This window comes from Euleptes europaea, chromosome 5 (genome assembly GCF_029931775.1).
Source record: "Euleptes europaea isolate rEulEur1 chromosome 5, rEulEur1.hap1, whole genome shotgun sequence".
NCBI lineage: Eukaryota > Metazoa > Chordata > Lepidosauria > Squamata > Sphaerodactylidae > Euleptes > Euleptes europaea.
Window position 1 is genome coordinate 62,599,729 of NC_079316.1, and position 14,692 is coordinate 62,614,420.

At 39.2% G+C, this 14,692-nt stretch overlaps 1 protein-coding gene across 11 annotated transcripts in view; it reads right to left on the bottom strand.

Annotated features, from left to right (window-relative positions):
• The window catches only part of ABLIM1 (actin binding LIM protein 1), a 194,750-nt gene that overhangs the window by 40,454 nt on the left and 139,604 nt on the right, over positions 1-14,692 (bottom strand). For 8 of the 11 annotated variants that reach the window (XM_056849483.1, XM_056849482.1, XM_056849484.1 and 5 more), the window contains exons 10-13: positions 13,140-13,295; positions 7,232-7,276; positions 5,425-5,460; positions 4,670-4,799 (exon numbers count right to left, since the gene is read on the bottom strand). In XM_056849483.1, coding sequence (XP_056705461.1) covers positions 4,670-4,799; positions 5,425-5,460; positions 7,232-7,276; positions 13,140-13,295 — 367 coding nt within the window. The remainder of the gene's footprint in view (positions 1-4,669; positions 4,800-5,424; positions 5,461-7,231; positions 7,277-13,139; positions 13,296-14,692) is intronic. The other 3 variants (XM_056849486.1, XM_056849481.1, XM_056849485.1) reach the window with 2 other exon arrangements.

Consider the following 14,692-nt stretch of genomic DNA (forward strand, 5'->3'; position numbering starts at 1 on the left):
CGACCCTAGAATTCCTTGTTGTGCTCCCATCCAAATTCTAAACAGGGCTAACTCTGCTTAGCTTCCGAGCTCTGACAAATTTGGGCTAGCCTTGGCAATCCAGATCAGGGTGAATACCTACCACATGTTTATTCTACAGAATAATCTCCCCCCCCCTCAAATTCCATTCCCCAAGAGATTTCTATCTGTGTATAAATGCTGAAAATATAATTTATTAGAAGCGCTAAAATTATTTAAAAGCATTAAAATAGCACAATGGCATTTCCTGAGGTTGATAACTGTAACCACATACCAAACTCGGCCTATAGGGCCTTCATTAGTGGTTAATTAAAACCTTTGTTAAGACTGCACACATTTACAGAAATAAATTAATATTTCTTTCCACTCAACCTTGGGTACCCAGCTTCTGTTTTTAGGTTGGGTTTTATTCCCCTCTTCTTTCTTCCCTTAAGTTTAAAAGAACCACTCCCTCTCAAGTGTAATGAAAGATTATAGGAATGTATTTGAAAAGGATAATAACTTTACAGCATGGAAATGTGGAATTGGTGTTTATGGATCAAGTGCATGCAGACATGAGCTATGTTTGTGTTTTTAAGGGACCCCATTTTTATATTATGAAGTGAGCTTTGCTCTTGTGATGGTTAAAACAAACTGAGAGGGACAGGCTGTAAGTGTGCATTACGGTGCGGGGGGAGATAACCCTCACAAAATGCATGTCCTCTTTCTGTGTCACAGAAAATTAAGAGGCTGAAGTCTATTAGTATTACTGCTCACAGTTATTTATTTGACATCAGATATTATTATTTGTCTAGGACAGTGGATTATGTAATAGAACCTCAAGTGCATAAACCCTGTTATAATTTTATTGGTTAGTTTAGGCTTTTGTTGCTTTTGACCAAGTGAAGTTCACTGGGTAAAAGGGCTGGAACATGCACACTGCACACTGAAAAAGGGATAGATCAGCATTTGGCGGGCAGGGCACTGGTGGGGTAGTCTTTCTGGAATTTCTGGCAGGAAGGGGGTTGGACTAGATGACCCTGGTGGTCCCTTCCAACTCTATGATTCCATGATGCAGGATGGAACAAAAGATCTGGAATAGGACAAAAGAATGTTCAGAGTTGTGAAAATTGTTGGAGTAAAAAACCCCCCAAAAAGCATGGCTATGAGGAGACACTTTTCAAGGGATCATCCTCAGCCATAGCAACCTTTACACTGGGATGTGATAAATAATGTCATTACAAAAAGTAATCTTATCATTGAATCTCGATGATGGAAATGTTATATGAAAGCACCCTCATGTGGTAAAAATTGGGATTGACCAAAGTCTGTGGGTAAAGGGTCCATAGAAAAATCCGCCAAACAGTTGTGTGATACCTTTTCTTTAGGACCAACCAATTTATAATAAGGGTGTTTACTTAACTGCTGGTTTTTATGTTTTCAATTGAAAGTATGATGAACTGGGGGCGGGTGGGAATTCTGTATTCCAGTATTTATCTCATGTTGAAAACTATTTTGCACTCAGCTCCTGCAAATTCGATTATTTTTTCAACACATCTTGTATTCTGTTTTAAGATGCTTTAAAATTCCAACTGAAACATCTTCACTCTCCCCCACTTGCTTTTGTTGTTGTACTGAGGATCCACCCTGATAAAAAGTACTGGTGAACATGACAACTTGTTTATTTCTGACATTTCAGTTGATCCTAACTAAAAAAAAGCTTTACAGTACAGTTGTTTTTGGAACAACATAAAATGTGTTGTATGGTAAATGCTACGGTTTTCTTTGAAGTGAGAAGTGCTAGTTCACATCACATCTGACATGGTAAAATCTCTTCAGGACTATCAAAATCATATATGAATCTAGCCTGGGTTTTTAGAGAAGAAGCTTTATCAGAAGTTGATATAAGGAACAGATGTCAGAAGCTGGTATAAGTGGCGGATTACTGCTGGCGTTTAATTTCTGTGCATAGGGAGAGGTGCTGTGGGGAGCTTACAGAAAGCATAGGGTGTTTGATGAGAAAGGCTTTCACAATTATGACAATTCTATAATTACATTTCCCAGGTGACAAATTTCAGGCTCCTACTATATATATGTATAGGAAACAAAAATAGGTGCCACAATTACAAAAACATTGTTATATTCTTTACTTGTTCCTTTAACAGTTAAGCAAAAAAAATAAAAAAATACCCAAAACCCTCTCCTCATTTTACAAAGAATGACACTCTCTGACAACATAAGAAAAATTACTGTAGAACACTTTTCCTAAGGAGGACCCTTAGAAAGGACATACTTCCTCAAGGAGAAGAAGATATGCCAGCCTAACGTAATCATGACATAGGTCTGAGGCATGCTGGGAATCACACAGCAGATAGCAACCTGATGAAGATATGCCTTATTAGCTTTCCTAGAATGCTAATAAATCTCCAGTCTGTTGGATGCTAGCTTGAAAGACCTGTCTCCTTACCTTTGACATGGGAAATTAAGTGGAGTCGGAAAGGGGAGTAAGGGCGGGAGACATTGTGGGTGGAGCTGGAACTGCTAGTGCACAGGTGGGATAACTGCTGCACATCGGTAGACAGCAGCTCTGCAGCGGCAAAGAATCATGAGGCAAGACAAAATGGAAAGAAAGAAAAGAAAACACAAAATAAGAGAGAAGCAGGGAAAGTGACTGGAGGGGCAGGGATAGAACAGAGGGAGAAAAGCACTGAAGGACTAGGATTCTGAAAAGCAGGAAGAGACAAGATTAGAGAAGTTCGAGGCTACAAATGTTTTGGGCAAAGTTACAGGAAGAGTTTGAAAACCATCTTAGATTTGCATTGGATAGCCCTTTGCTTCAGTTTAAATTAAGATTCCCTCTATATTCAAATACTTAAGTTGCATCTTTGAAGCCTAATGAATTTCAATAGCAGCTGCTGTTGGGATAAGTGCTTAGCCAAACAATGGTGAGGCTAAAAAGTTGTTATGTATTGTTTTAAGACATTCCTGAAGAAAGCTTAGGGCGTTTTTCACAAGGATACCAAGAATGCCTTTTGGTCACCATTATATCATTTGCAATACGGGTTTTAAATGTGACAGAGAAACTAAAAAGCTATAATAAAATAGAATATATGTTCTAATTCAAGTGACCTTTTAATTTGGTTTGCATTTTAGGAAAAATCTGGATGAATTTCTTCATGTCACTTGTGGGCACATACCTGGGGTTTAAAGATCCAGGAATACACAAAGGCTGCAAATTTCTGTAATTACAAATGATGTACTTTATCTGGGATCTGCAAGAATTAAGTCTGAGGAAGACAACATTGAAATGGGGATAGAGCTGGCAGCCCATCTTATCCTAAAGAAGGATTGCAGATTTAATTGGTTACTGTCCAATGGTTCTCCTTCACTGAAACTATTTTGAAGATTTATTGCATCTGACAAATCATTGCTACAGAGGAGTTTTGAATTCTGGTGGACTGTAATATATGTATATCTTTGTTTACCATCTTGCAGTTTGGTAATAATACGTCTTAATACATTGCTGTAATGATGTGAATAGTTTTTGATCTATTGCCCTGCAGCCACGTACTCTGTACTCTGTACTTTGTACTAATACAAAGGAAGCCTCAAAGCAGTCCAGCAGGGACTGCGAACTAAATACCCCTGCATAAATGGCCAAAGATAAGGGCTCTGGAACAGTATGTATTTTATATATTCACAAGGATTCACGTTTTACAGGACTTCTGTGGAAGCAAAATCTTGAGCTACATCTGCCTGAAATATATGGATAGGATTAAGAAGAAGAGAAGAAGAAGAGTTGGTTTTTATATGCCAACTTTCTCTAACACCTAAGGAAGACTCAAACTGGCTTACAATCACCTTCCCTTCCCCTCCCTACAACAGACACCCTGTGATGTAGGTGGGACTGAGAGAGTTCTAAGAGAGCTGTGACTAACCCAGAGTCACCCAGCTGGCTTCATGTGTGGAGAAACCAACACACTTAACCAGATTAGCATCCGTCGCTCATGTAGAGGAGTGGGGGATCAAACCCAGTTCTCCAGATTAGAGTCCACTGCTCCAAACCACCATTCTTAACCACTACAACACGCTGACTGATTCACTGGTGTGGACATCAGGCACTTCAGCTGTGAAGCTTGGGAGAATGATAGGGTCAGTTTGCAGCTGGGTAACATGTTGTGAAATCTCTTTTGATATTACACTAGTCTTTACTGTAGGATTTTAAACAAAGAATTTCCCTTTAAGTTTGGGCTTATATTTGCAGCAACAAAGTAGCGACATTGTATGAGCTGCTTGGTTTGATTATCAAGAGAATTTACATGTCTTCAGCCCAGGAGGGCTTAATTAAAAATTAGCTTGATAGCTGAAGTTGCTTGCTGTTTATCAAAGGAAGTACAGGAAATAATTTTAATGTTCAAAATGTGCTATTTTCCCCAAAGATTCAGCCATCCCTTTACGATTTCAGCTCACTGGAGAAAATTATGGGCAACTCTCTAATTAGCATAGACGTCTGATCTTTAAAAGTTAAAAACAGATATATTGAATCAAAAAGGAAGGGACAGCATGTAGGAAATCCTTTAATCCATAAGAAACAAATTCCTTTTCTATAAAATTGCATGATATGAAACACAGTGCTTCTGGGTCACGGTCACATTGGCTGTAACTGTCTTACCAGGTCTGTGAAAATGCTGTGGTGAACGTGACATTGTGGGAGTGTAGCTATGACGGCTGTACACAGGAGAACCAATGGAACCCTGGCTGGTGGACCGATGGATCATCCGGTCCCGAAGATCTTGATAACCCTAAAGAGCAGAATATATTTTATTTACTACTACAGTGAAAATTATCTTCAGCTCTGAAGGAATATTGAAATCCTGAAGCATTTAAAGTTCAATGTGCTGAATTCTTCTAGACTTGTGAGCTGCACTTTGATAGGGAGGCACACATTCCCCCCTAACTCTTCCAGAATGCACTGAGGAGTCTAAGAGACTGCCTGTTTCCATCCCCTTTGTTACAAAAGGAGACATTCACTTTCTCCTGTACTGTCAAAACTCAACTGCAGTTATTTATTTATTTTTTTGTATTTACCAAACCCACCTTTTATTTTGGGGCTTTCCTTCACTTTTCCCAACCATTCTGGTCATACTGTGCACTTTCTGCAATTAGATCATTTTCTTTTCTCAACATCATATTGAGATTTTGAGATGAAATTAGCTAATGTAGAACATTCTGATACACAGTGGGGCACATGAACTCTATTAACTAATCCCATTAATCTCTGCAGCTGACATCTTCGTAGAATAGTGGCTTTTTGATAAGGCAAAATAAATGGGCTGAGACTGGCAGCATAGGCCAAGCAGCAATTCCCTTTCAATAATGATAATTTTGCAGGAATTAAATGTGGAGCAGAAGTTCCATTGAATTTACCTCTGCAGATGGGGTTGGAGAGAGTGTCCTTGGAGACTGCAAGACATGAATGAAAGAAAGTTATGCAAAAGACTTTTGCTCCCAGCTTTTCAAAATGGCTTAGCAATACTATCTTGAGATCTATTATAAACATGAAGACAAGAAAAAAGTGATTGTGAGCACCTAAATCCAGCAACCTCTATCACACCACCAAAGGTATGGCCTCCAGACAGAAAAGACTGTTTCGGTTTAAAGTGACTTAGTGTTTGCTTAATTTGCTCAAATATTCTGCCAGAACAACCTTAAAACTGCTACCTCTGTTAACAATTACAATGTTAGGTTTTTATTTTTTTAAAAAAAATATATAGAAACAGCATATTAATCTGACAATTATGCTAGTTCTATAAAAATCTTTCAAAGCTGAAAATCAAAGCGTAAATAGCTCTTTGGCTTGAGGTTTGAGTGACATCAGAAAAATTCTAATTTTTATTCAGTTTGCTATATGTAATGGCACATGGGAGGGACTGCCAGAATTTTAATCAATCCTAGCAAGAAAAGAAGTTTCATGGCTAAGTCTGGAGAACAGTTTTTCATAATGAAAACAAGCAGAAATCTTCCCCTTTGATACTTCCCGCAATATATGGATCTCTGCACAGTTTTTATAAGGGGTATCTTCAAGGGTTGGTTTCGATTGTATACTGGGCAGAGCAATCCACAAGGGGGGGCAAAGGGGGTTAGGAGCCAGCATGATCCCTGCGCTGGCATTAGAGCCACTTGCGCTGGCTAAAAGGGCACTAATGCTGGCCCAGGATTAGTTACGCCAGCACTGGGAAGCAGTGCAGAAGTGCCGTGCTCTGGCACTGGAGCAGCCATGGCAGGAGCGTATCTCCACCGCAAGGGCTTGCACCGGCACCACAGGGGGTGTTCCCAGGGATGGGGCTGACTTTAGTCAGCTCCCTAAGCCCTCTTGCCCCGGGAATGCCCCCTTTGCAGATGTGAACTTGTACCTGCAAAAATCATGGCATCTATGGAGGGGTCTCACTGGACTCGGGTGGAATTAATTTTATTTTTGTTCCGGTGACACTGCAAGCTGCTTAGGAAGCGGCGCAGTGGGGACATCCCGAGGCCTGCCCCAACTATCCCCCCCACTCAGGATTGCACTCATAGTTTTAGGTTTAGTGTAAATATATTTATAATGTCCATATCTCATCCTTCCAGGAGCCCATGTTAGCCTCACCACTTCCTCTGAGAAAGAATGACTTGCCCAAGGCTGCTATGCTGAGCAGAGCTCTGAAACCACATTAAGCCCCAACATTTAAGCCTCTGCATCAACCATGTTCTTGAGTGCGCGGGATGGCCTGGTTAGGGATAAAGAACTGGTAATAATTGCTTTGCCACATACCTTCCTTGCAACTGAGTCCGTATTTACTGAACCATCATTCCACACAACCACTAAGGTTTCATAAAGTAATGCAGAACAAAACCCTGCTAGATCAGCTCTATCCAGTGCAATCATGTGATTTTGTCTTGAAATGAAAGTCCTGGATTTCAGCATTTCTCATCTATCTGAATAATGAGCCACTGCTACAAAGCTATACTAATAATGCGCCATGTCACAGAAGTCTAACATATTTATGATTTGCCCAGCAATCGCTTATTTATGTTTACACTTAGACACAAAGTAATCAATGACTGCAAGACCAGTATTGTAGAAACTGACTTCCTTCTTCCTTTCATACCAACTTTACTTTTCAGTGTTGTTATATCACCACCGATCACATCTATGGATTTTGCACTTTTTCAGTCTTTCAGTCTTTTTTCAACTTACACTTTCATCGTGCACAGGAGAACTGCCATATCTGGAACTCTGAGTCTGTCAAGGAAAGTTTGGGTTCATCACTCTTTATGTAAATTCTACAAAAGGGTTCAACAGAAAATAATGCACAAAACCAAGCCTTAAAACTACTCTCAGATGTATTAGAGAATGTGTACGGTAGCAGTAGAAAGAGAAAGTGAAGTCTTTCATGAATACTTGAAGTTTAATCCAAGTTTAGCTCATTTGTCTGGTGGCAGAAGTGTGATGGCAAAAGCTTCAGGTTTATTGCTGGAGATACATGGCCTGGTTTCATGATTTAATCCTAGCTCTCCTAGTGCTGACTGGAGTTTAAAAAGTTCACAATCAGTGAAAGAACTCATAATGTTCTATTGGTGGCGGGGGTGCGGAGAGAAGACAGCACAGTTTTGTACTGAGGGAAAGCTAGCTGCCACAGATTTTCCCTGAGAAGAACCAAGAAATATGTTGGTTCTTCTACTGACAAAGGAAAATGAACACAGGGAAGTGGAAAGAAAGAACATAAGATGTATTATAAAGATGAAAACATGAGAAAGCTGGATCAGACCAGTGGTCCAGGACCCAACCAGTTGCCCTGGAGGGCCAAATAAACAGGGCCTTCCCTGATGTTGCCTCCTAGCACCAGCAGTCAGAGGTTTGCTGCCTTTGTATATGGAGGCTCCCTTCAGTCACCATGGCTAGTAGCCATTGATGGACTTCTCCTTAGGTTATAGGGTATAGGGTATGGCATGCAGCATAGAGCAGTACCAGTGTAGTGACATGTATGCTCTTCCTTTAAGCAGTGGCCTGTCTGATGTGCCTCTAAACCATGACATCGGCCTAGATAAATTAATAATTCCCCACCTCCAAAATCCATGGTAACTTGATCATATGATGTATGCTAGAAGTGAGCAGGACAGAACTTCAGCCAGTTTCAGTGAGACTTTATCTTGCAGCGTACAAAAGTTAAGTTACGCCTCTGAAGGAATGGAAACCCAGCAATACTCCAGTGAACATTAGACTTAGTGGTGTCACGTACTAATACACAGGCTGAGTCATGATTAAGAGAATCTGTCCCATGACTGCTTACTCACCTGAGTAAGCCAGAAAATGAGAGCTTGGAAAAGAAGTTGTCCATCCCTGCATTGTCTCAAGGTAGTGAATGGGAAAACCTTAAATTACGCAGCCACTTAAATGTTCCCAGATCAAACCCAATCCGTTTTAGCTATTTTACTAGTAGGGAAAAATTACTATGCTAAATGGGAAGCATAATACCATTTACCATCAGAGAGTAGTTTTTGCATTTCTGGTCTGAATTCTGCTGTCCTGACCTAAGTGAAGCATCCATCACCACCACTAAAAATACTTGTTGTGCTTTACTGCTGGATGGGTAGCTCCGTTCATTACACAGCAGTATTCAGTTTAGATTTTTTTAAAAAGGCATCGCCCTGTGCAGAAGCAGCGGTATGAAAAGCAGCAGTGGATGACACAAAACCTTTGACGGGAAATGCAGCAAAACAGCAATCTTGAGAAAATTCTGATGAAAGGCAAAGCATTCACGTGCCAAAAGCAGCAGGCGGTCAAGCGCTCTGACCTCCCTCACTCCTCAGGAAAAGCTGTTGGGGGTTTGCAAACAGGAACACCCCAGTGAAATATAAGACTAATGTGCTGTGATCAAACACTAAACTTTTCCCAAACACAATTATTTATTCCTACATGACCTCAAGAGTCATTAGCAAGTCAGATCCTCTGTGTTCTCCCTGAAGCTGAATGAATTATTATAACTAGAAGATTAGCTGGTTGGCTTCCACTAGGTGGCAGTGGAATAAAACTGGATCGTCAATTCTGAAAATAACGGTTTAGAGACTTGCCTAAGATAAAACACTTTTTAATGGGAAGTGCCATAAAGACTAATGCTGATTGCTCTTCCCAATACCGTTAAGCTGTGCTGGGAAGTGCTGTCCACATTTAGCTTCTGTGCACAAAATGGGGAATTCTAATGTTTCCTTGTTATTATATTGCACACTGGCAAGAACTCTGGAGCATTATACAAAGAGAAATGTGTACAGAGGTGTACTTATCAAGCATTGTTCAGTCTTACAGATGTGTAGGGAAAGAGCCTACAGAAACTCTAATCTCAGGTGCGAACTGGACTACTATACATGAATGCTGAATCGGCTGCCGTTATCCAAGCTGAAAAATACTACTGTTGATTAATATACTGCAGGTAGAAGGAGAAAACCCATGATGTACAGTGAGGTAGATGAAATACCTGATGACAACCTCTATCCCATCCGGGTTTCCTCAGGTATTAGAAAGATAACCAACAGTTCTATCTTGTTCAGTATGGAGGTCAATTCTACACCCTGAGAGCAATCCTAAACAGGTCTACTTGGAAATAAACCCCATTTATTCAGCCAGCAATATGCTAGACCAATATGGATCCCTGAGAAAATGTATCATACAGACTACATTAAAAATGTACAAAATAAAGGTGCAATCTTGCCAATTTAGGAAAACGGCCAAAGGTTGGAAACATAATCTGCCAAGAAAGGGCTATGGCTAATATGACAGAAACAACATTGGGGACAAATCCATTTCCCCCCCTCTAATGTCCAAATACAAGAAATGGTGAAGGAGGTGCTTCTTCATATGATCAGAGAAACCATGCCTGCCAGAGTTTGGGAGTATATCCAGAAGACATTTGAGCAAAAGTGGATAATAGTAGACTACACATCCAAAGGGATTAAGACCCAGTACCAGCACAGGCCATTGTGGCGGATACATAATTCACCTGTTTTGATGTATTATCTATCTACACTGCCACTCATCCCTTCTATTTATTTACAATACAGTGAAGTGTCCTTGAAATTCAATTGAAGCCTCCAAAAGCAGTTTAATGAGAGACTTTCAGTGGAAGTGTTGTGAAAGAATGGTAGGAAACAAGACTTCTTAAGCTGCTCTGATGAGCTACATTGTCCATCAAAAGAACACCTGAAGGGAACTTAGCTGTGAATCTGCCTCTCTATGCAGGTGATTGTGATGGGCACAAACCAGGTTTTTGTGCCTGTGAATACTCCAATTTATGGGGGGGAAACAAACACCAATTTGTCTAGGCACCACCCCCCAATTCAAACATCATGACAAACTGGAATTTGAGGGACGACTTCGGAAACCAGCAAATGTTTCCAACTCATTCTATGCTGGAGAAAAGGAAGGAAGCCTGTAAACACACAACAATCCAGATCTGTGCTCATCACAAACAAAGTTCTGCTTATTTGTGATGTCTGAATGCAGCCTATTAACACAGTAAAATGTTGGTTGCCACCATTTCCTCTTTTCTTTTAAATCCATGAACAGATTTCCCAAGCTACTTTTTTATTGTTTTGTTGATCAGAGAAATAAAAGGATGTGGACTCCAGAATAAATTAGGCACCAGAATAAACATGAAGCAAAGTATTTTCTGAGCTTTTGTAAATAAACAGTATCAACTGTGCAGAAATTTTGTGTAAATATTTTCTGTGTAAATATATTTTTTATTCACACACAAAACCTAAAGTCAACTTGGCATTATGTGTAATTATTCATTTTGCTTTGCAAATATTTATTTAATGCAATTCAAAAAGACAGTTACAACCTTGTAGGTTTTGTTTTCTGCACTGATTCAATTAGTTTCTAGGAGCAAAGGGAACTCTGAGACACTTAATGCTGCAGGGCCAAATTTAGATACCGACAGATGTTGTAACTGTAAATATTGCCGTTCACCAGAAGTTGACCAGCCATATCTAAAGCTCAGCTGAGAAAATGACAAAAACCCATAATCAATTAGTAAATATGATACATAGAATCTCAGGAATGAACAGAATAAGGAGCTAGATCGCCCTATTTTGCTAAAGCAATGGGATATGGCCTTAAAGTTTATACCTGCCTTCTCTATGGATCTTAAGTTGAGACTTATTCAGCAAAAAATTATGTTTATACTGAATGCCACAGCAACTCTTTAGCAAAAGATAAAGTAAAATGTCTAACTGTTGGTGGTGTAACTCATACAACATGTCCCTTATACATGCTTTGGGCATGGCCAGTCATACAGTTTTTCTGGAAGAAGTTATTACTTGTATCAATTTTGTATTAGAATGTTCATTGATTTTTGACGATGCTTACATACTTTTAAACTGCCTGTCCCTTACTACTGTTATATCAAAACACTGGAAAGATAAATGCCCACCTCTGGTAAATCAATGGATTGAGGACCTTAGAACTCTATCAATTTTTAAATGTATAAAGACAATTGCGAATAGGTTTTTAGATAGTTGGAAATCTTTCATGGAAGCTTATATGTAGATTTGTCACCACTGTTATATTTTCATCTATACTTTATGTATACTTTTTCTTCTTTTACTTTGATTAAAATGTATTTAGTTGCTGGATTTTGAGGGTTTTCCCCCTTGTTCTTTTTTCCTGTGTTTCTAAAGAAAAATAAATTAAAATCAAAAAGACAAAACACGAAAGTAATTTTTTCCTCATTACACAGCATTTTTTTGTAAATTAACATTTGCTAAGACCAAGTCACATAAATTATGACTTCCTTTGTGCTTGATGAGAACCAAGATTTGCTAAAACCAAGTCACGTAAATTTGCTAAGACCAAGTCACATAAATTGTGACTTCCTTTGCACTTGATGAAAACCACATCTCTGTCTGGCCAGGCCTGTCTTGGTTGCCCCACCAGAGAACTATGCTTCATGTTCCCTGCCTCCTGCACTATATCCCCCCCGCCCATCCTGGGATAATATATCTTATTCCTAAATTGTTCCTCAACTGGGCTAATAGGCCACAGACCATTATGTTGCTGTTTAGGCATGACAGTTATAAAATAAGCATTTATGTAATAATTTTAAATATTTCACATATATGATTTCAATAATCCTCAACACTACTTTGAAAGGCACTTCAGCATTATCCACATTCTGCAAAAATAGGGGGCAGGTGGCTATGGTTTTCCTTTTAGCAAGTTCTTGGCAGATTTGAACCAGAGATTCTCAGATCAGTTTAATGGCTACATTAAGTTCCTCCTCCCTATCTCACAGCTGATTTCTGGCTGACATGCACACACAAAGGGCTTCACTTCAAGCTCCTTTCCTTATCATAGTCTCACCCTGCTTTTCTATTAGCTTGGCTTCATATTGATCCTACATTTTTCACCCTAGTTGAGCTTATTCCAGACCCAAAAATTCAACATAGTCTCTGTGGCTATTTGTGACTTCTCTGTGCTGGCCAAACTCTTATGCCATACATTGCACCAAATAATATTGAGTCAGAATTCCTGTTCCATCGAGGACTCAATAGTCCCAGTAAAAATGTGAAAGGGTGAGGTAGGAAAGGCAAAAATTACTTGTATGTTCCTCAGTGAACACCCAGCCAGCATTGTGATACCCACTTTCCACGTAAATGCTGGGCATACACAGCCATTTCCCTTCAAGGCTATATACCATTCCTGCTGAACTGTGACCCATTTGTTGCCATAAAAAGCTCAGGAACTCTGATGTTCTGCTGGTACTTCGAAGTCTCATACTGCTATCATCATTCTAGTTGTTTGAAACATGCGCTTGGCTGCTGCCATGAAGCTATGAGGAAAAGGGAGCCAGAAACTGCACATTCATCCTTGTAGCTGTGGATATGAGTAGCTGTGGGTGAAGGTAAACAACCCGTGCATATTTTTGCATCAGGCCTCATGCTGCAACACAAAGAGCATCATAATTCTTTCCAGGCCAAAGAGATGTGAAGCATTTGCTCAGAATGCCAACAATAGCATCAGCAAGAGATGCAGTTTCTAAAGAGGTTAGAAGTTAAGGTTTTTAATAATAGTGCATAGAAGAAGAGTGGGAGACTCCCCAGTCCATTACCTCTCCAAGACTCTGCCTCTCCTGTCTTTCCTCGTAGGTGGAAGTGTAGAAGGGCTCATAAGTAATAAGGTCTGGACGCTCAATGTCATAAATGGCCTTGACTTTAGGAATGGCTGCTAGATCCTTATAATCAAGGATCTCATTGTCTACTTTTGCCTGAAGGTCAAAGACAGAAAATAAAATTAATATACACAAACAAAACTTGGTAGAATCTATTGCAAGCAATTCAGCTTTGAGGGACTTCGCTTACGTAGTAGAGATAATGTAAACCTAGGTTGCCAGTCCATTGCCTTTAAACACAGCAACCATTTTTGCTTCTGTCCCTTCTTCAACAATGGGACATTTTTGTTGTACTATGCCTTGATCTTGGTAATAAGCCAGCCAGAGTTGGCTATGGATTTTAATTCCGGCTCTGCTGATTACTTAGCAGATAGTCTTAAGAAAGTATCTTCCTTATTTTGACTTTTGTTTTCCCATCAGCAAAAATATGTCATACCTATACTCATCCCCGCCAACAGAGAGAGATGTTAAGAAGAGTATGGGCAGTGTTCTGATTATACAAGCATTATAGGTGTTAGTGTTATATCGGTGTTAGTTACATTTCTGTTCCACCATCCCCAAGAATTCAAGGCAGCTTACAACTGATTAGAATGAATGGGAAAGTGAAAGTATTAAATGCTCAGGCTTATGGAGGTCATATTGAACCCAAACACACTAGAATTTTCTCTCATGTCATCTTCTCTAGGTTCAGAATTTTTCTTTATGTTAGAAGTACATTGAGGATTAATTATATCCCAAGCGGAAAACTTTGGTTTCCAACTTACAAATTTGATTTGGCTTTATTTTCTTTGATTTGGCTTTATATTCCTTATCTTCTTTACCCTTTCTTAGTGTGAAGTGTATTTTTTTAAAATTACACAGTTGTAAATAAAATCCTATTTGTAAATAAAACCAAGTTGGGGGGAAAAATCCTGTTGGCTAAAGGGATGATTTCCACCCCTTTCTTAGCTACTACGAAACTGATAGTACATGGAGTGAAATTTTAAGCTTGGCAACTGAATTGGCCTTACATGGTGCTAACTGGTGTACATGGCCCTTAAATGTCCTCAAATAAAACTGACCAAGATAGTTCCCCTCCTCAAAAAAAATAAGCATAGGTAGAGCTAATATACACTAAATGACAACTTCTAAGTTTTCAATTGCATGAAACCTTCCTGCAAACTGAACTGAGATCACCTTGAAAGGTTTAGAATGAGGGGTACTATGAGCTTTCATGTTAGATTTGTATGCATTGACTTTATTTATATTTACTTAACTATATTTACTTATATTTATTTACGTCGTTTATATTTCTGCAGAAGAGCCAAACACATTTGTTATATTAATCTGGAGTGGTTTTAAGTCAAATGTATTTTTTCAACTGTCTCGTAATTTGGATATGTCTGAACCCGATCATTTTTTAATGTTTAAGTAAATTTATACAGTGGAAGAGGGTTAAGGGAGCTATCATCAAAAAATAATCAATTTTGTCTGCATCCACTATAGCCTTTTGA